General features: G+C 43.7%; 1 protein-coding gene across 1 annotated transcript in view; it reads right to left on the reverse strand.

Annotated features, from left to right (window-relative positions):
• The window catches only part of GALNT18 (polypeptide N-acetylgalactosaminyltransferase 18), a 351,517-nt gene extending 329,253 nt beyond the window's left edge, over positions 1 to 22,264 (reverse strand). Inside the window, exon 1 of the mRNA XM_008051258.1 lies at positions 21,741 to 22,264. Within this exon, the coding sequence (XP_008049449.1) occupies positions 21,741 to 21,975 (235 nt within the window). The 5' untranslated portion in view covers positions 21,976 to 22,264. The remainder of the gene's footprint in view (positions 1 to 21,740) is intronic.

Genomic DNA, 22,264 nt, shown 5'->3' on the forward strand with positions numbered 1-22,264 from the left:
TTCCTTATGCATTAAGTGATTATTTTCTTATACATTTTAATTTCCTTAATGATTTTAACTGTATTTCTTTTTTCTTCCACTTTATTAAGATAAAATTGACAAAGAAAAAGTGTATATATTTCCAGTATAAACATGGTGTTCTGATAGAGGTGATATACATTGGGAAGTGATTAAATCAGGCTAATTAATATATCCATCAATTCACATACTTCTTACCATTTTTGTGATGAGAACATTTAAAATATATTTAGCTATATTTCTTGAGTTATTTTCTTAATGGCTGAACTGAAGCTTACAATACATATTAACTCCTCCAAATACATTCATTTAATTCTAGTGAAATACAAAAACGTTACTCCTATATAGCTCTATTTCCTCCTCACCATTTTTGTGCCTCCTTTGTGCACATATTATAACTTATGCATAACATATTTTCTATATGTTATAGGTCCAGCAATATAAATATTTGCATATCGTTTCATGCAATTCCTATCTAAATCAGTTAAAAGAACAAGAAATGCACAATTACACTTTTATAATTGCCTATATAATTACCCTTAGCAGTGCCCTTTGTTTTGGGGGTGAATTTGAATTACTGCCCTGTGTCACTCACAATCAGCCTGAAGAATATTCTATGTAGTTCTTGTAAGGTGGATCTGGTAACAACAAATTCTTGCAGTTTTTGTTTATCTGGTAATGTCTTTATTTTGCCTCCATTTTTAAAGGATAGTGTTTGTTGTATATAAGATTTTTGGTTGACTTATTTTTTTTTCCCTTTCAGCCCTTTGAGTATATGATCCCACAGTCTTCTGGCCTCCACTGTTTCTGATGAGAAGTCAGCTAGTAATCCTATTGGTACTCTCTAGCAGGTGATAGTGGGTTTTCTGTTACTGCTTTCAAGATTTTGTCTTTGTCTTTATTTTTCAAAATTTTGACTATGATGTACCTGAATATGGATTTCTTTGTGTTTATCCTACATGGAGCTTGCTGAGCTCCTTGAATGTAAAAATTAATATTTTCATCAAATTTAGAGAGTGTTCAGTTATAATTTCTTCACTTTTTTCTTTTCTTTTCTTTTCTTCTTTCTCTTCCTATTCAGGCATTCCCATTTAATACAACATTGGTGCACTTAATGGTGTCCCATATTTTCCTAAAGCTCTGTTCATTTTTTTCATTCTTATTCTCTTTTCTTTAGATTTTGTAATCTCTGTTGATTTATCTTCAAGTTTGCTGATATTTTCTTTTTTAAAAATTGTTATTTTTGTATTACAAAGATGTGGGATACAATTCAAGGTTAGGTATACAAATGTTGATTATGCAGGTACCCTTGTTGATGAAGTATGCCCCTCCCTCCCCTGGCAGTTTCCCTCAACTGCCAATCCCACCCCCCCCCCCCGTAATAGTTTCCTATTACTGCTAAATGCTTTCTTATAGTATTATAATTGTTCAAGGTTCACTTATGAGTGAGAACATATGGTACTCTGTTCTTTGTTTCTGTGATAGATCACTGAGTATGATAAACTCCAAATCCATCCAAGTTGTTGTGAAGTCCATATATTTGTCCTTCTTTGTGGCTGCATAATATTCCATTGTGTATATGTGCCACATTTTCTTTATCCAGTTCAGCTTCGATGGGCAACATGGTTGGTTCCATGTTTTTGCTATTATCAATAGAGCTACACCAAAAATACATAAGCAGGTATCTTTTTTGTAGAATGATTTGAGCTCCTCTGGGTATATTCCCAATAAGGGAATTGCTGGGTCATATGGAAGGTCAATTTCAGAAATTGCCACACTATCTTCCAAAGAGGTTGCACTAGTTTGTATTCCCACCAGCAGTGTAAAAGCTTTCCTTTTTCTCTTTATCCTTGCCAGCCTCTGTTGTTGTTTGTTTTATTAATGATGGCCATTCTTACTGAGGTTAGGTGGTATCTCAATGTGGTTTTGATTTGCATTTATCTGATAATGAGTTAAGGCTGTGTCTTACTCATGTGTCTGTTGGCTGCCCATCTATCTTCTTCTGAGAAGTATCTATTCATGTCTTTTGCCCACTTTTTAAAGGGGCTGTTTGTTTTTTGGCTTTCGGTGCGTTCGAGTTTCTTGTAGATTCTATATGTTAGGCCTTTGTCAGATATACAGTTGGCAGATATTTTTTCCCATTCTGTGGGCTGTCTCCCTGCTCTCTTTTGCTTTGTAGAAGCTCGTTAGGTTGATGAGGTCCCACTTTTCTATCTTATTTCTTAAGGTATTGACTTTTAGGATTCTGAATAGGAGCTGGTTGCCATGTTTGCTGATATTTTCTCATGCCAACTCAGATATATTTGTAAGTGCCTCCAGTTAATTTTTCATTTCATTTTTATACTTTTCAAGTTCAAAATTACCACTTTATTATTTTTGTAACTTCCATCAGTTTACTTATATTACCTATTGATAAGACACTGTCTTGATATCTCCCTCTAATTTTTTCAGCATAGTTTTCCTGAGTCCTTTGAAAAAATTTGCAGTAGTTACTTTGATGCCTTTTTCTGGTAAGTCCAGCATCCAGATGCCTTCAAAGACAATTTCTGTTATCTGCTTTTTTCCTATGTATGGGTTACATGTTCCTATGTCTTTGATGACTCTTACATTTTTGTTGAAAACCAGATATTTTAAATAATATATTTTAGCCACTCTGGATCCATGATCAATCCTCCACCCTGGGACTTGCTGTTGTTTTATTGTTTGCCTGCTTAGTGACTTGAATAGACTACCTCAGTGATGTCCTCCCTCCCCCCGCCACACCACACACACAGCATGCAGTCTCTGATGTCACTCCTTGGAGGGTAAAACCTTGGGCATGTGCACAATATTTCTGACTCCCTCTATCTACTGCCCTGGGATGACTGTGATTTAGCAGAGCTCTTTTTTACTGCCTCTATTACTTATCTCCCTGTTAAGTCTCTAATTGGACTGCCATATTGGTTTCACATCCAACTGTTAGCCTCCACTAATTGCTACCTGATTGATCTATTGTTTTCAACAGTGCCTTTAGGCATAAATTGTTCCACAGTCTGATCCAATTAAATTTGGGCTTTTCTGCAGGGGCTGCCTTTGAGGCCAGTCTTTGAAGCTTGATTTGACCCTAAGAGATTACTCTTTCTCTGATTATCTCTGTTAAATGACACAAGTCCTCATTTAGTACTATTGATAGATTCTTGGAAACTGTGACTAATCAAATGTTGGATAACAAAATTGATTTTTTTCCCTCATCAATGTTATAACAAAACAACACTGAAGGAAATGACATTATTTGCGGCCAAACAGGCAAGTCTCAAATAACATCATTTCCTTCTATGTTGTTTTGTATAATGTTGATAAAAGATAGATAGATAGTTTTTTTACACATCATTTTGCTTAAAGTTGCATTTTCCAAGAACCTATTAATGGCATTGAGTGAGAACTTACTATACTAGCTGTTCTATCTAACCTACTGTTTGTTGTTGTTGCTATTATGGAGCTACCTCTTACATGCTCAACAATTGCTTTTAGGTTTGGACTTCCATACATTCCATTCCAAATAAAGTCAGTCTCTTCAGGGAAAGCTACAGATCTCTGGGTTTTTATAGCCAGTCACCCCCCATAGGCAGAATCTCTGCTCCACTCTCTAGATTTGGGGGTGGAAACAACAGCCCACTTCTCTCAAAGTAACATCCCTGCTCTAAGAGTGGGGTGCTGGGTAGGACTGGTAGTCACAGGTCTTCTTGGAAAGCCTCTTCTGGCATGGAAACTGTACCCTATAGGTGAGCTAGGGTGGGGATAATCCAATCCCAGTACTCAGACTAGGGTAAAGTTTCCACCATGCAACTGGGAGCTGGGTGGCAGAAGACAGCTTCACACCTCTCAACCATACTAGCATGGAATGGTGCTTCCACAACACAGGACTGGGAGATGTGAGAAATCCAGTGGCCTACCCCTCCTTGAAAAAAAAATATCCCTAGAATAGAAGGTGGGGAGAAAGAGAACCCCATCTTCTTGTCCTTATCTGCCCAGAGGAGAGTTTCTCTCCCATTGAGCTGGGATGGTAAAAGGGAGGGAATCATGGCTCAAATGTCACAGTCTCCTACTGTTCTTACTGAAATCTAGTACATTTTCTTGACTAAATATTTCTTCATTTGATGTGTACTCTTATGACAACTTTCAGAGACTTCAGATGACTGTTTTTTTTTTAATTTTCACCAGTTATGTTGTTTCACTTATGAGAGGATCCACAAAGCTTCTCACACTACCATTCCAGAAGGTCTCCTCCTAATCACATGTGATTTGCACTGCAAAAAGGAATCATTTACAGAACAGCTGGCTCTATTTACCAGTGCTCTGTTTACTTCATTTTGACCATATTTTCTAAGTCAAAAATAATGGGTATGGAGCCTGGCAAAGATTTTGCACTGCTTCCAGGTACTGGAGTCAAAATGGGTAGCAAACTTCGGAAATACTAGAATTTATGATTTATTTATACGGTTTCTGGAGCCAACTGAATAGAATATTGGAAACTGGGTTGTCCCTTATAATCTGGAAATATATAGTTGCTAAAACGATGGTCATCCTGAAAAGTAAAAAGGGACTGCTGGCTGGTTCAAAGTCTTCTTTGAAAGAGAACAGTTCTAAGTTGTGCCTTTCTATTAACCATCTAAATTTGCATTTGGTGCGTCTCCAAAGACAAACGATTAATTCTAACGAGAACTCAACAAGAGGTCTCTAAACACACAACACCAAAGAACCAAGACCAAGTTTTGCCACATAAGAATCATCCTCCAAGGTTGTAAACAGGCTGCTTTGCTTCAACACTGAGTCAGTCAGCAACTCAGCATTAAGAATCAGGGAGTTTTCTCTCTCCTGGGACCTGGGATTTTCTTGGCTAAAGCCTAACTCTATGGATGTGACCAAGGGGAATGTGGCTTGACAAAGGTAGGGGGAGGATATAGGACTGTCTCTGAGATATCACTCCCAAATTTTCCTAAAATCAAACTCGGAAGTCTCCAGGGAAATCTGATTTTGAAATGATAGACAGCTCCCATCTCCTCAGCCATCAGGACAACACACCCTCTTTGGAAACATGCATCTGTTTAATTGCTTAAGATTGTGTACAGACTGAATATTCATGATCTTCATGTTGTCACAAGGGCTATATTTTTAAATGCTTCTACTCTATATTTAAAACCCATGCCTGTCCTTAAAAAGATCCAAGGATTTTATTGGAACTACTGTCATTTGACACTAGCTGGGGACTGCATGGACTGTAGGCAACAGGTCTCCAGAGGTGGGGGGAAGGGGAACGAAAACTACTTGAGTCAGAGTTACTGCAAAGCATAGCAAGTTTGTTATCTAAAGATTGAATAAATATGTCTTACTTGTATATGTTACCACTTGCTATGGTCTGAATATTTTTGTTCCCCAAAATCCATATGTTGAAATACTCTACCCCAAGTGACGACATTAAGAGACGAGTCCTTGGGAGTTAATTAGGCCATGAGGGTGGAACCTCATAAAGGGGATTAGTGCCTTTGTAAAAGGGACCCCCAGAGAGCTGCCTTGTTTCTTCCACCGTGACTCTTTCCTTGCATTCATAAATGTGAAGGTGCCATCTAGGCACAAGAAAGAGGGCCCTCACCAAACACCAAACCAGCCAGTGCCTTGATCTGGGACTTTCCAGCCTCCAGACCATCAGAACTAAATTTCTGTTGTTCATAAACCACCCAGTTTATGATGTTTTGTCATAGCAGCCCAAATGCACATCATCTTTCAAATATTTGTGTTGGTGTGATTAATAGATTAAAAATCCATTTAAAAACATTATTGAAGGTCTGATTCTCCTTCATCATCCTGCATGGTCTCCACTGGTGACACCATGCTGACCACGCCATGCACCCGGCTATGTCTCAGTCTCAACCAGGAGCAGTAAACTAAGGCCAGTTTACTCTCCAAATGACCCATTCTTGATCTCACACTGCCGGGTAGTGGGGAGGCTCAGGGTGGACAAGCAATCTGCATCCAATCCTACATACCCAGGGCAGCCTCTGGCAACATCACCCCAGATAGAGGCAGCACCAGGATTTGAGCCAGTCTATCTGACTCCAAGCCCAGCTCGCTTCCATTACGGCACCAAGTCCACACAGGAGGAAAGAAGGAAAGAGAGCTGGTGTGTGTGAGAATGCCACATTAGCAACCAGCATCCAGAGCACCATTTCAGAGCTTCGAGAAGCTTTCTGGATTCTGCTCTTGTGTTCTCAAGCTGGCAAAACCCAAAAGGCAAGGAGAAAGAGATAAGGAATTTGGGAAGCTTTTCTGCCCCAGGGAAGAATCAGCCTCAATGACAGTTTGGTATTAACTAGCCCAGCCATGCAGGGAGGCATAATTAGTTTCCCAGCCCATAGCTTCATTCCACTGGTCCCCCACACCCCAAGGGCTATACAATCTGTTTGAAATGAAAAGGAAAATAAAATCACTGCTCTCCTCGGCTGACCCACCAGCTATTACTCCCGGCCGTGAGCAAAAGGTGAGACAGCCATCTGTCTGCGGAGGTTAGGGAAAAAAAAGAATGGAATAGTCATTTTAAAATGACATTTTCAATTTCTCCCCTATGTCTACTATGCCTTCTTCCACCCTACTGCTTAAATGTCTTTTTTCAAATTGAAAATATCAGGGAATAAAAGGAAAAGAAAAATCATAGTAATCTGTGTGGTCCCAATGGGCAGAGTCTGAGGAGAAACTTCTTCCTGTGTCCTTTTCCTGGGGTTGCTGACTGGAGAGGTGGAGAAGGTACGCTGGGCCTAAGAAGGACTGCAGGGCCAGACTCGGACCTACACCCATGGGTGGGCAGTTCTGGGAGAACCAGGCTGCCCAATTTGCAGCTTGGCTATCTCCTCCAGGGATCTCCACAGGGCAGGAAAACACCCTCTCCTTACTCTGGAGATGTTCTCTCAGTCCCTCCAACCTCTCTCCTGAGAATGAAGCAGCAAGTCCCAACTCGCCAAGCCACCACCGCCTTCTCAGGTGAATGGGAGGCCAAGTCATGTCTACTTCAGCGGGAAAGCCAAAGGCTAACTTTCCCACCTCATCTCCTGGGCCCTGAGGACTTCTTTCTCTGCTCTTGGAAATTAAGCTATGCTTTCTCCTTTCTATTGACTCTTTGGATATTGATTAAAATGACCTTAACCCCGTCCCTCCTCTTGAAGGAGAAATGCCATGCTCAGCTGCATTTTTTTTCTGGCGTTATTCTCTGCTTTTGGTGCAGTTTATTTTTCCCCTGGTGTACCCACAAGATTGCTTTAGTTTGAAAGTGACCACAAGTGACAGCTTTATTAAAATGAAGACATCGGAGGGTACCCTGAAGGTTTCAGGCTTCTCTCACCAGCTGATCCCTGGGGGAATCTCAGAGCAGGAAAGCACACTCTACACACACACACACACACACACACACACACACACACACAGACCCACACACGCACACACACGCACACGCACAGAGAGGCACATGTCACTGAGTTTTGCTTCTTTTGATTAAACCCTAAAGCAGCAGTGTGAGGCTATGAGGCACTATGAGAGAGACCCCTGGAGCACGTACTTTCCTGTCCCTGACCCAGAAGACATGAGACAGTCTCTCAAAAGCCGCCTCCAAGCCTGGCAGGATGAGAACCAGCGCTTCTGGCCCCTGGCTTCCCTTCCAGAAGGTGTTAAAGCCAGGGACCTGGATGTGAATCCTGGCACCACCTCTTACTGAGAGGTTTTGGGCAGACCAGTTTTTTTATTCATGCATTCACTCAACAAATTCCTACCCAGCCCCTGGTCAGTACCTGGCACTGTGTGACACAATGGAAAAGGGAAAAACAAGACTCAGTCTCCACCCATAAGGAACTCGCAGTCTAATGAGAAAAGCAGATTGATAGTTTCAGTACGATTTTCTCATCTGTAAAATAAAGCTAATGATCTCACAGGCCTATTTTAAGAATTAAATAATATGAAGTGGATTAAACAAAGCCAAACATCTAGGAAGTGACTGATAAACGTCAATTTTCTCTCTTTTTTTCCTCTCCTTGACACAAAATATCTGCCCCTCCTCTGGCTGCCTCGCCACTTTGGTTTGAAAGGCTGGGAAGAAGCTCTGTTCCCAGATACAAAGGCTGCATCACCAAGACCTGTACTGCACTGCCTGGACCTGAAGTCAAGTCCCAGTCAACAGTGCTATGTCCCCAGTCCTGAAGATGATCCCACGTGGGTGGGTATAGGCCTCAGAGACCCAGACAGGCCAGGGTGAGGGGATGCCATCCAAGGAGACTGAATATCTGTTCGTCCATTGGTCCCTTAAGCACCTGGCTTCATCTGAGAATATACAATTTAAAAGTAACTGGATGTGGACAGAAATGTTCTAGACCTGAATTTGGGATCTCTAGATCCTCACCCCAGGGCCTCCAGGATCCAGTAGAGGGTCCTCAGGGTAGTCCCCAAATTGCATTGAGTCTTGGATCCCTCAGTAGACAGTTTGAAGGTGAAGATGCTGATGTTATATCCAACTCTAGCATGTTCGATTCTAACAAAAGCTCCTTCAGACTACAGCCTTCACAATGGGGCTGCGGACTGCAAAAGTAAGAAGGGTCACCCTCTTCGCTGATATATGAGGAAAGAGGGAGTGACTGCATTAAGCTTCACCACACAATACTCAATGCTTCTACTTTCGACCAGAGTGAAATAAGACATTTAATTTTTGACTTAAAAAAAAATACTTACTTTCTGTATTTCTAAAGCAATTACAAACTCAAAAACACTTATAGCTATTTTGCTAAAAACAACTAGATCTTGTTGAAAAACACTCACAATTCACAATTGCTCAGTTTTAGGTAAATAAAATAATTATTTTTATTGTTTGGTAAGGCAATTTTCTCCCACCTAACAAGTGACCAAAATAACCCCTGCTAATCAAGAAGGTGTTTATTGCATGAGTAATTTCACAATGACTTACTACAACTCTCTCGTGTAAAAAAGCAAAACTGTCCCTCCATTTTCTACTGTCACTAGAAAGAAATCTTTTTTAAAAGCACTTTAAATAGATAAGTGCTAAAAAAAAAAGGAGTATACCTTCCCAATGTGAAACTAAATCTATCTCTTCAGTTGTAAAAAATGTATATCAAAATTATATCACGCAACAAAATGCACATTTTGTTGAGGGGAAGGAAAGAAAAGATTAAATTGAATCTTCCTGACAATTGTCTTCAATCACACCTTCCTGCCTGTCATAGAAATTATAAGTCACATTGCTTTGAGTTAAATCAGATTCACCCTGGCAGGAAGATAGGCCGATGTGGCTTCAATTCAGTGGACTTGGAAGAAAGGGAAAAAAAATCTCTCCTCAGGAAGACACCCCCTCCATCCAAGAGCTGGGAGATGCGATCACTTCCCCTCCCCGGTCAGGCAACCGGACACCTAGAGTTGTGGGTTTCAACCAACACAGCACATTCTTGGTATTGTCTGCTGCCTGTCACTGAGCCAAGTGGATTTTACAAAACAAATATTTCTCCACAAACAAGGGCAGGCAGGCCCCTAGTCTGAAAGGCTCAGAGCATCAGAAGAGCAGTCAGTGACACCGGGAGCAGCCCTTCCAACATTTCAGCTGAGATGTGATTAGCATTTGTGTGGGCTCCCCTTGAATCTAACTTATGACCATCCCTGGCTTGATTTAACTAGGAAAGTCCTAACTATACTGAATCAGGGCTCAAACCTGATATTCTAGATGTTACAGCCTAGAAAAATACCTTCCTGACCATATTTTCTATGCAATCTTCGAGAAGGAAAGGTAGTGGGAATGAAGGAAAGAGGGAAAGAAGAAAGACTGAAGAAAATGTCACATTGCCCCTCGGACGTGCCACCTGACCAACAAGTTGGAAGTGCTTTCCCATACAGCACCTCATTTAATCCACATAGCAATCGTGCAGCAGTTCAGGAGCGATTGCTTCATTTCTATAGTTGGGGAAACTGAGGCACCGGAAGTGAAGATAATCGCCCAAAGTCACCCAATCTGTCTGCCTGTACACTCTTTTTCACTGTGCTCTGCAAGAGGTTCGGGCTTCCTCTTCAGGGTAACTGTTGGTTTTATTTCATAACCCAACTTGCCCTCTCCAAATCTCTCCTACTCCACTCCCTTAAATCCTCTTCATTCTTTCAAGATGTGTCATAAGTCCCAATTCCTCTGCGAAGTCTATTCCAATGACTCGTTCTTGTAGAATTCAATTTTAACCCTCATTACGTTAGTTAGCTTGTAAAAGATCCTTAACTGTTTCTTGTTTTCTCTTCTCAGCCTGATGATGAGCTCTTCCAAGAAAAGTTCCATGTCGTATGTATTTCATCATCTCCTGCCATGCCTGGCACAATGCCGAGCCCATGTGAGGTGCTCAGAAAACAGCCATAAAACAGTCTGGATCGATGCCTCTCTCCTCACCCCCTCTGGTGGCTCCCCAGTCCTTCCAGAGCATTCCTTCCACGGTGGTTGCACAACCAGTTGCCTAACCATCCCCTCTCTGACCTCACATCCAATGCCCTTCATCTACCACCACTCTGTTCTAGCCACACTGGCCACCCATACTATTCCTCAAACACACCAGGCACATTCCTGCCTGGGGAACTTTGTACTGGTTGTTCCCTCTGCCTGGCACTCTCTTCCTCTGAACATACACATGGCTCACACCTCACCCTCTCCAAGTCTTTGCTGACCACCTCATGCAATTGCACCCTCTTTATATTCTTGCCTTTGTTCCACTGTTATATCCCCAGCACTTTCCAGGTGCTCAATAAACGCTTGTTCAATGAAAAAAGGGAAGAGTCTGGGCATGCGACCAGAAGAAGGCAGGAGCACATTCCAGTCACTTTCAAACTTCCAGCCAACACAGGACAGAACAGGAACTTGGAAGCACATCTGTAGTTTCTCCAACCACTCATGAGTGGTTCCATTTCCTCCTACCCCTTCCCAACCCCCAATACACAATGGCAGCCTCGGAGTCCATCTCCAACATCTGTTCACCTAGCTAGGAGCCCAACGTTATACTCATTTCACCTCATCCCCTCAATTAAATGGGAAGTCCCTGGTGGGCCTTGCCATGTCTGCTGTTTCCTTTCCTTATAACCAACCTCCTCTTGGGGTCTCCTACCCTACCCCATGACCTGAGGCTAGAGGACCCCAAATTAAGCAATGGTCTGAGTAAATGGGGGAAATGGTCTTGTTCGCGCCAAGTCTTCTCTTGGAAAAAGCATTAAACTAGTGCAAAGAGCCAAACCTGACCTCTTTCAGCTTTTCCAAGGGCTGAGTTCAGGTCAGCTCCTGGCACAGGCAACCTCCTGCATCTCCAGGGTAAGAGGCTGCCAGAACAGTCACTTTGTAACCTAGCTCAGGGCTTCGCTTCTCGCAAGAAGCCACCTTCTGTCTCATCTACAACCTTTCAGCTAAGAGAAAGGAACAAGCCTGTTTTCTCTCAATCAGCATCACTGAAGCAGAAAAACAAGAGGTCCCTCAGCCCCTTCCTAAGGATCCTAAAAGAGGCAATGGGCTTTTTATCTTACTACCTGCTTAACCTTAAACAAGTTAATTACAGTCACTGAGCCTCGATTTCCTCATCTGTAAAATAAGGGTAATAACGCCATCCCACAAGGTTATGAGGTTAAAATAAGGTGAAGCACATAATAGGTACTCAACAAACACTAATTCCCCTCCTCTACCCATTTCTTCTCCAGATGAATTCAGGCCTATTTCTACAGCTCTTTCTCACTGGTTTTTTTTTCCAATTTTTGAGTGATTGATAAAAGTCTCTTCTATTCACTTTCCATGAGATTCTCCTTATAAGATAAATCCCTAAGTTCCAATAAAATAAAAGTCTGGCCCAATTAGAGAGTTGGAGTTTCTACCTCATAATTCCTACATGTTATACTTTCCTTCACTCACTCTCAGAAACTCAAGCAAATCAGAAGATCAGTTTATTATTAAAATGAGATTTGGAAGTGAAAGAAAGGGAAATGTTCAAAGACTCACTTCTCCAAGACCGTGAACTGACAGGCGGGCCTGTAGCCTCCTCGTGACTCTCCCATTCTGCCGTGGCTCTTTCTCTCCCACCAGGGAAATATGATGATTAGACAAAACTCATCCCGCTTGTTGAAGTCTTTTGAGGCAGGAACCGCATAAACACCAAGCATTATCACTGCAATAAAGAAAAACCAGAAAACCCCTCTGCTTTGGGATGCTCACCAAGGCACCGCTAAATAAATCTGTAACGGAAGATCAAAAAGAATCTTCCATGTGGATAATAGAAAATGTCACCAGCATAAACAGGAAGAGAGATTAGTTCAATAAAGGAATAAAGTCACCTTCACATTTGCAGGTCTTGAGTAAGATTTTTGCTTACTTTTAACTTCCCAGCATATAACTCACAAGGTTATTAATACGAACCCCCACTGTTTTGGGCAAATAAACAGCTGCTGATGTTTTCTGCCCAAACCACTTTATTAAAGCTTTCCTTTACAGCAATTGTTTCTTCCTTTCCAAATCCTGAGAGACTCCAACAGCTGAAATACTGAGAATGCCAAGGCGGAACAAATAACAAAGACAAGAGAGGAGGCAGCCTGTGTGGGCAGGGAAAATGGGGCAGGGGCTGCTGGACCCTCATTGTTTTCCTGATTACTCTCCAAGAAGGTCAAGAGTGGTGAGCAGAAGACACAGACACAGCACAATCAGAAGGGCTATTTTTACCCTGGTGCTAGAGTTGCCACTAAACAGAATTCACCACTGTGAGAAGACTCGGGTGACCAACCATCTAGGTGTGCCCAAGGCAATGGGGCATCCTTGGACCCGGGACCTTCATTTTTAAAACAGGGCAAGACTGGGAGGTAAACCAGAAGGAGTAGGTCACCCCAGAAGACTCATGACTAAGACAGGGCACAGGAAAGGACTCGGCTCCGTGTCTGGCACACCATCAGTGCTCAAAAGTCACACGTGGATGTGAATGAACTCTATGCTACAGCTGGAATATTCTGCTTTTCCAACAAGGACAAGTTCCTGGGGGTCCACAGCAAGCTGCAGTGACCCAAGCTCTCCACAGCTCCGTGGTGGTACGTCACTCACCTTCCAGAGCGGAGCCTTCTCCTTCCACCTACCCTAACCTCAAGATTCCTGGCTGACACAAGGACACGCCAAGCCCCACTGCATGGCTCCTCTCTCTCCAGCCTCCCACTTGCCATGAGGCCCCTGAGCTTACACTTGAACATCATCTTTGATCATCCAGTGCCTCTCTGTGTGAAATTCTCATCTTCTTTTCTATTCTATTGAAAGCACAGGTTTGGGAGACAGTTTTCCTTCTTGACTGCACCATCCAGCAGCCCATGACCTACCTTGGACCAACTCTCTGTCTCTAAGTCTTCATTTTCTTACCACTAAAACACTACATTGCCACGTTGTGAAGTTGAAAAGAAACTGTTTTGTTTTTTTTAATACAATTTTTATTTGTTCATTAAAATAAGTCAATCAATCAATCAATCACACCATCATGCCTGGACAGCACCCAGCCCAGCCCCTGACATACAGGAATACAGATATTCTCTTCCTCCATTCCCTTGATACAATCAATCTTCCATTCTCTGTATGCCTGCTGCTCTTAAAATAAATCAAGGGTTTGGCTGGGATTCTCATTTGTCATTTCAAATCTCTCCTTAGCTTTCTTACTCTCATATTCATTGGCCCAAGCAATTTTGGTACTGTTCTCCCAAATCCCCAGATGCCATTGGCATGACACTTAGTATTAAGCCAAGCTTTGAATGCTGTCCTGCCGGAGTCCCTGCATTGCCTCCCTGCTCCTCTGGGATCTCAGTGGCCCTTAACCCTAAGTTCCCAGGGGACAGAGATGAATAGACAAGTCAGATTGGTGAAGCCAAACAAGGCACCTCTCAACAGTCATAATCAGGGTGCTCTGCCCTGAGACTTCAACTTAGCACATTGGTAAAACGAACTGGTTCATGCCAAAGCATTGGCCAAGCCTCCTTTTGCAAGCACTACTTTCATTGTGCTCACCTGTCCCCAGGTGAAGGGTGCAGATGCTGCCTCACTGGCTCTCCCAAACACTGTACTTTTGTGAGTTCTTGAAGGATGGTGACATTGGAACACAGCCCAGTGAGCACACCTGTCAGCTCCTACATCATTTTAGTAGCGACCATATACGGGAAGCATCTCAGTGTCTCAATTGGGGCTGGGTACTCAGTGGTTTCTACTGGCATCATTAAGGGCAGCTTCATCTTTCCAAAACAAATCATCACAAAACTGAAATTGAATGTCAGGCCATGAAAGAGAACTGTAGCTCAGAACTGCATACCCACTGGGATGATCTCTCTAGCAACAGATTTTAATTCATAATTGTGTTATCAGAAAAACTATCAAAGCATTGGCATTCATATGACCAGAAATTATTTTGCTTAAAGTTCCAGTTGGCTTCACTGGAACAGCAGGGTTCATAAAAGGGCGCACAGACCCACATAGAAGATTCCAGAACAGCAGTCGTTCCCAATCACTGCCACAACATACTGTATTTTGGAACAGTTGTGCGGTAATTAGTTATTAACAATCATTTAAGTACCAAAGCTTATGAATGATTAACTTTAACTCTAATAAATTAAAGGAATTTCAAGGTTGTCACATTTCCTTGCATACTAATATGTGTTCTTGAGTGGGAAACAAAGGGGAGGAATGAGAATGAATGCAGTATGTTGGGAGGTGCCTCACGCTGGCCCCTGCCCTGGGTGCAGGTTATGTGTGAAGGATATGTCTGAGGAACAGGGAAACAGAACCCCTGTGCTCAAGCACTGCATTGCAGAATAGAGCTGACTATAACCCCACAGGCAGAGTGGGATTTGACAATGATCACAACTATAGGAACAAAAAAATAATCAAATGCCTGCCAAATTCAAGACAGAACCCCCAGCCTTAGAGAGGCATTCAAGGCCAGCATTCACAGCACAGCCCACCAGGCACTGAATGTAGACTACAGATCAGTGGGTCTCAGCCACTTCGGTATCCATCCAACATTTGTGAACATCTGTCCTTTCGGCTCCATGCGTAATCCTACCTCTCCTCAAATACCATCAGGCTGCCTTCTGGCCGTATGCATCACTCAGGTCCAGCTGGGTGTTTCCCCAAAGGACCTTCTTGTGCAACATCACCTCCAGATGGATTGTCTTGTGTCTCTCCTAGGCTAGAACTCAAGTGACAGAAAGGGCTACCAAACTAAAGAAACCCTTAAGCCCCAAAGCAAGCCCATAGCCCATTCAAATAAAGCCCATTCCATTTTTCAAGTGAAGTAAGGTCAGAAATCCAACAAGACGGTAATGAAAATGCTCCAGTAACCCTGCATGTGTGGTCCTGCCTTCCATAAATATATTCGGGAAAACACAGACCAGCCCAACCCAAGTGACGGAAGCTGAACTTCAAGGCCCTCACAAACCATAAAACCAGACTGTGGCTTTCTGACATTTTTCATTCTGGATTTCTCCTTGAGATCCCCTATCAACCTACTTATCAAGGGCAAATAACAATTGAAGTCAAGTGAGTGGGAAAGAATGTGGAACTCATTTATTTTACAGCCTACACACTTCTGGCTAAAAATGAAGACTCTCTGGCCATGGGAAAAAGATGTATTCTTTGGCAAGCCTTTTCTACTTCATGAAGATGTGGTCCTGAGCTATTAACAAAGGTAATTAGGCCCAACTCCTAAATCCTGGTACTGAACTCTCTCAAGATATCAATCACTGTTACTAATATCATTTCACATGCCACAGTTCATTCCAAAGGACAAATAGCTTTACTATTTAAATGACACCCTTTACTCTAATAAACTCCAAGTACTCTGCAAACATCATGTCCTCTTCTTCACAAGCCCTGCCAAGTCAAAGATCAGATGAGGAGAACACCAGCCAATTCCAAGCGACATCCAAAAGCCACAGGAGGCAGAAAAACATCCAAGCACAAGACATTTTCTCATTCTTAGGGACCATACACGGTTTGTAGTCATGGTGAACAGTCTGCCGTTACTGACCTGACGTACATTACTATGCACATAATATGACTAATAAACCTTCAAGAAACAAAGTGCAGTTAATAAGCCATTTCTCCCATTGTTGGGATGATCTTGACTCAATGAAGTAAGATAATGGATTTAGAAATTAGTCATATAATGTAATGCATTATTAATCACGGTATTCAGAAGGGTAAATAGATGTTACAAGAACACCACCCAGGAATTCAATTTCCTTTTAGATTTATTTACTCTGTTGAATTCTTTATGCCACCATCATCCCTCACAAAAATGTAACAGTCTGATCTTTCCTTTTCTCCCAAAACAGTTATTTTCAATCTTTTTTGTTTTTTAAGAAGCAGAGCTTTTTTAAAAGTGAAATATTTTCTAGAAGCTTGGGGCTCCTGAAGACACAGTTTGAAAACCACTGCCCCAACAGCAATTATATACATAATAATGTATACTATAGGCATAAATGCATTATTTATTTATTTACAATATCTATAAATAAGACATATGCAAAATATACAAATCATAAGCACTGATAATCCAAGAGGAAAATGGGCCAAAGACACAGACAGTCCCATAAGATAAAAACAAACATGGGGAGGATATGAAGTTCTAGCATTATCAAAGGAGTACAAATCAAAAGAATAGAGCATCTGACAAGATGACATTCGCCCAGAAAAAGTTGAATGATCGCACCCTAGGCTAGCAAGGCTCCATGACACTGGGACAATAACACACTGTTGGTGGCTGTGGAGAAAAGCTTTCATTTAAAAAAAAATCTTTCATAAACATGTTCATGCTCTTTGAGTCAGCAGTAATCCCACTTCTGGAAATACACCCTTAAAAATAATTCAAAAGCAGAAAACAGTAATGCAAAGGATGTTCAAAACAAATGTCCAATAATAGGGAAGCGGTTGAATCAATAATGGTATATTCATGGTGGAATACTATGCAGTCATTAAAAATACAGTGACATTTCTCTTAAAAAGCTCTCCACTTCATCAAGTCTCCAGATTCACCATGCTTTCTACTCCCTCTGTAGCCAAACCCCATGATGCCTTTGCCCCTGTGGATGGGCTTTTCTCTAGTACCACTGCCCACTCCTGCAAACAATTGAGTTGTAAGCTTCCCAACCATCCACTAAGCTTGTTCCCAAACCTGTTTACACTATTTGTATCTGTTACTGTAACAGCATAATCTAATTACATATTATGTAAACCAATGAAATATGATTGCTAAAAAGATCAGGGTTGTCATTTCTAAGAAAATTAATGTAAATGTTTTGCAAAGACTTTCTAAAAGGTAGTCACTTAAAAAATAACAGTCAAATTACACATGAGCAAAATCATTACAAAAGATGAGACAAAAATCACTAAATTGTAGGCTACCACTGAGATTGCTTCATAAGCACTATTAAGTTCCCAGGGAATTTTAAAGAAAACCGAACTAGAACTCAAACTTTCCAAACAAGACATGATGGTTTATGCAGGGAAGATGAGCAGAACACCCATTGGCAGACCCACCCCAAAGATAAGGCTTTGTCCTGACATCAAAAGGCTGGCAAATGAATGTCCATTCTGAATAACATTAAAACAAAAATATTTAGTGCATGTATATGTTTCACTTTACTCTCCTCTTTAGCTAATTTTTTGATCATCCGACTACCTTAAATCCTTACTATGCTGAATTTGCAAAGAAATCTAATATGATAGGGACCAAGAGTGACTGGATTCACCACTGCCATTCCCAATCAGTTCCCCAGTGCAGTACCTGGCACATATTAGGTCCCCAACAGATAAACGTTGAACCTATAAATTATGCAGAAAATGTGGAAAAAAGGGTTTCTAATGACAGCAAAGTGAAAAAAGCAGAATATAGAATGACATGGAAGTCATGACTGCACCTTCATTTTGATATATGGAGGCGAATGGACAGAACTAGAAGGAAATACTCAAAACGCAAAATAGTCATTAGGGTAGAATAAATTATGGACAATTTTATACATTTTTAAATACATTCTTAAGCATTGGCACTTTCTCTTACAGATTCAGAAAGATACTAAAAAAAGAAGAAAGCTGTTTTTGTTTTTACTGGACTTCCAAATTAAGAAGCAAATCCACATTTTTACATCTTGCGCTCTGCAACACCAGGCCTTCTGGAGCAAACCGCTTCATCCATCTCACCATCAAGCCATCCCATCTTTCTTCTTCAAAGATCAAACCCACACTAACACTTATTTTGTGTTTCCAAATCATCAAGATGCTTTAAAAAAAAATCTGAAGTTATCCACCCTCTCGTTTAACATCTATTTGTTAAAAAAAATTCTCAAAACTGCAATTTACATTCCCAAGAGATTCCCAAACACCATCTAATTAAATCATTCAATCAGAAAACAAATTAAAATGAAATATCACTGTAACCCCCAAGAGGAAAATAAACTTTTCAGTCATGACTAGAACAGACCTCTGGGGTGACGCTCCAAAGCCTATTCTAATTGTAAGTCCTCTCAACATCCCGCAGAACATTTTGTGACATTTGCAGCTTCTGGGACAACTTTCCTTCCCAAGGAAAGAGAAATCTGAGCAAAACTCCAAAGCAAAACATCTTTGGAGCATGGCAATGCTTTCATGAATGACTGAAGCATCCCTGAGCATCGGTACTCATCCATTCACCCACACTTCTATGCCATACTTAATCTCAGTAGAATGTGCTGGAACTGTCCTGGGCATTCAGCAAGCATTAGTTAAGGAAATGCAACTTTTCTGCCTCTTGGCATGAAACAAAATAAAAGTCAGAGCTTCCTGAGTTTATCTATGGAAAGAGTCTCCAAGTGGGAAGGCTACTGACTTCACCACAGCTCTCTCACTCTGACATCCACTTCCACCATCATCAACTGACTCCAGGAGAGCACTGTGACTCTTGTGGCCCCATGGACCCCTTAGCAGACAGTACAGTGGGTGGGTAAGAACAAAGACTCTGGAGCCACACCAGCTGAATTTAAATCCCTATCCTACCACGTACTGGTAGTGTGACTCTGGTCAAGTCCTATATTCTCTCCATGCCTCAGTTTCCACACCTGAAAAACGGGGCAAATATCACCTATCTCATAAGGTTGTGAGGATTAAATAAGTCATTACGCAGAAAGCATTTTAGAATAGAGACTGGCACGTAACAGGTGCTACATAATTTTTAGCTCTTACTATTATGTTTCCTTATTCCCCTCAGCTCAGCAAAGTAAACTGGTTTGTTCAAAGGCTCTACTGACTAGAGGGAACTTGACAGTGAATGAACATGAATGGCCTGTACCACTAATTCCGAGAGTCTATCTCACTGTCCTTTCCCACTCTGCCTGCAGAGAGCTATACTTGCCTGTTCAGGACTTCGTAGGCCCCTTACCTATGATCCCTCAATCCCAGCTCTGCGTGGCTCCAGCAACACAGAGGGAGTTGTCAGTCATTGTAATGCCATCACAGCACAGCCAACCAGGTGCCTTCTGCCCTCTGCCTGCCTCATTTCTGGTCTTTCCCCAGTCTTTGACCCTTACCCACCCCACTATAGGTTGTGGCTTTGGCCTTTCTGGGATTGCAGTTATTTCCGAGTATCCACGGGGGTCATCACACCTACGCAAGAGAAGTGGACCCACACATGTTTTAAGGATCCTGCTTTCAGTTTTTCACCCATCTCCCTCAATTTTTTCAGGTATATATTTGAAAGTTTTGAACAATACACAGTTTTAAGGTTTCTGGGGGAGAAAAAAATCACAAAGGCTCCTTTCAACTTCAACATTGTGCTCATTTCCACATAAAGCTTTACAAATCATGTAACATGGTCCACATTCCACATGACACGCTCAGGGGTTAATAACGTCCCCTCAGTGCTTCCCAAAGCAGTTCCTTGTTCACCTCCTGCCTGATCAGAGAGAAGGGCATGAAGGAATCATTTTCCAGGAACACAGAGACACAGATGCGTGCGTGCATGCACACACACACACACACACACCACAGAGAATCCGTGAATGACAATCTCTTGAAATCTGTGGGCAAACTAGAAATGCCACAGTATTTCATGGCCTTCTGTCTCCCAGGGAGCATTCTGAATCACCCTGGGGCAAACATTATACTCCTGCTGCTGGTTAATTGTCAATCCAGATCCATGGAAAAGAACAAGTAAGAATTAGCAACAACAGGCACCCATCCAACAGACAAATTGGTCACCAAACCCAGTGCCTGGGTGAGAGGCAGAGGCAGGGCTGAAGAAAGTGTCAGTGGTCCCCTTTTCTACGTAGGTGTCAAAGTCATGCGCTTGTTTTTAAGTCATCAGTCAGAAACCACAACGGATAAGGACACCTCCCCTGCACTCACCTGAACCTCCCCTGGAAAGGAACTATTCTGGACATGTGGGGAAACACCAAATTCAGACAGAGCAGCGACCCCTACCCTCGCAAGGGCAGCAGGTGCAAGGTCTGGGGTCCAGACACCCACGTGTAAACAAAAGGCAGCGCTCCTGGGAGAGAAAGCCTTCAGCTCAACTCGATTTTGCTAAGCTCTGCCGTGCTGGCCCCGGAGCCTTGTGGGCATGCCGGATTTACAGGTGAACTGGGTTTGGCCCCGACCCAGTGGAGCTCGGACGCCTGGTCGAAAGCAGGGGGCGCAGGAAGGCAAAGAAAAAGAAGTGTGAACGTGAGGGCGCGTGTGACACCCGGCACGAGGGCCCCCGGCGCGCGGGACCCCATCCTCTGCCTCTGTCTGCTCATCCACCGGGTCGCCTCAGGAGAGCGCCCCACACCCCCCACCCTGACCTGGAGCGCACCCATCCGGCGCAGCCTGAGACTTCAGACCCACCTGGGTCTGTCCGCCCCGCCCCGGCAGCTCCCCGGGCCTGGGAGTGGAGCTACCAGAGCAAATCGGCCTTCAATCGGTCCCGGGCAGCTCCGCGGGGAAGGCGCAGCCCAGGGCGTGTTCTCCCAGTCTTAGGCGGAGGTGCGACCGCAGTGGACAGAGATCGGGCACCAGTGCTTCTTCCGGTCTTTGACACCTGCTTCTGGAGAGGGTCCTGTACCCGCAGGCTGTAGTGGGGGTGGGGACCGCAATAGGTTTAAGTAGACCTCCAGCCACAGAGCCCCCCTGCATTCCCAGCCGCCCACGGAACGAACACAGCAAGGCTGGGGCTGGGGCTGCGACGATGCATTCTTCCTATCCCCGGCTTGCCCCGTAGCCAAATGTCAACGGCTAGGGCCGCCGCGCGGGCATCTTGCCTGCCGCTTACAGTGGCCAAATGAGCTCATCTGTCCGCGCGGTATCTCTTGTACACACACCAACATTCACAGGCACACACACTCGGAGCTGGACTTGTGTGCGAGCCCGAGAGCCCGTGAGCAACCAGCCAGGAGTCACACGCACATTTGGACACGTGCGAAGCGCGCCCCCACACCGCCAGCTAGCTGCACACACCCGCGCGTGCAGCCCAGCGCACACACGTGTGCCCCGGGAAAGCGCGCACGGCCGCAGACGCCGAGGGTCCCGCACGCATCCCCCAACACACACGCGTCGGCGGCCCGGGTGCCCCGCGCTCGCTGGATGGATGCGCACCGGCCCCAGCGCATCCCGCGCCGCGTTGGGCACTCCCGGGCCTCACGGGCGACCTAAGTTTCTGGGGCGCGCGTACCTTGGATGTGCTGCTTGATGACATTCTCCAGGTGGTCCAGCCGCTCAATAATCTTCAGAGTGTCCCCTTTGTCTTCCTCCAGCTTCTTGTCGGGCGCCGGCTCCTGCCCCCGCACATACACGCTGGCGATGTAGTTGGTGACCCAGCCCACGTAGAGCAGGCATATGATGTTGGTCATGCCGCTCAGGATCACGCAAGTGGACACCAAAGTTTTGGTCTTCCTGGTGCACACCATTCTGGGCTCCCTCCTCCATATAGAGCTCCCGGGGGCCCCTCCTGGCCGCGCGCTCGGGACTCCCCCGCGCTCACACTCCGTAGCACGCCCGAAGCCGCCGGGCGCCCCAGCACCTGAGTCCCGCGGTTCTCCAAAGGCCGTCCTCCGGCCGCGGAGCCGCGGTGCCCAAGTTTGCAGCTCCTGCCGCTGGCCACCCGGAGAGAGGGCTTGACAAAGGAAATGGGGTGGATATTTGGTCCCAATTCAAAATCCCCGAGCCCTTCCCAGGACGGTCACCGGCGGCCGGCAG

This window comes from Carlito syrichta, unplaced genomic scaffold (assembly GCF_000164805.1).
Source record: "Carlito syrichta isolate Samal-C Ts95f unplaced genomic scaffold, Tarsius_syrichta-2.0.1 Scaffold169247, whole genome shotgun sequence".
Classification (NCBI taxonomy): Eukaryota; Metazoa; Chordata; class Mammalia; order Primates; family Tarsiidae; genus Carlito; species Carlito syrichta.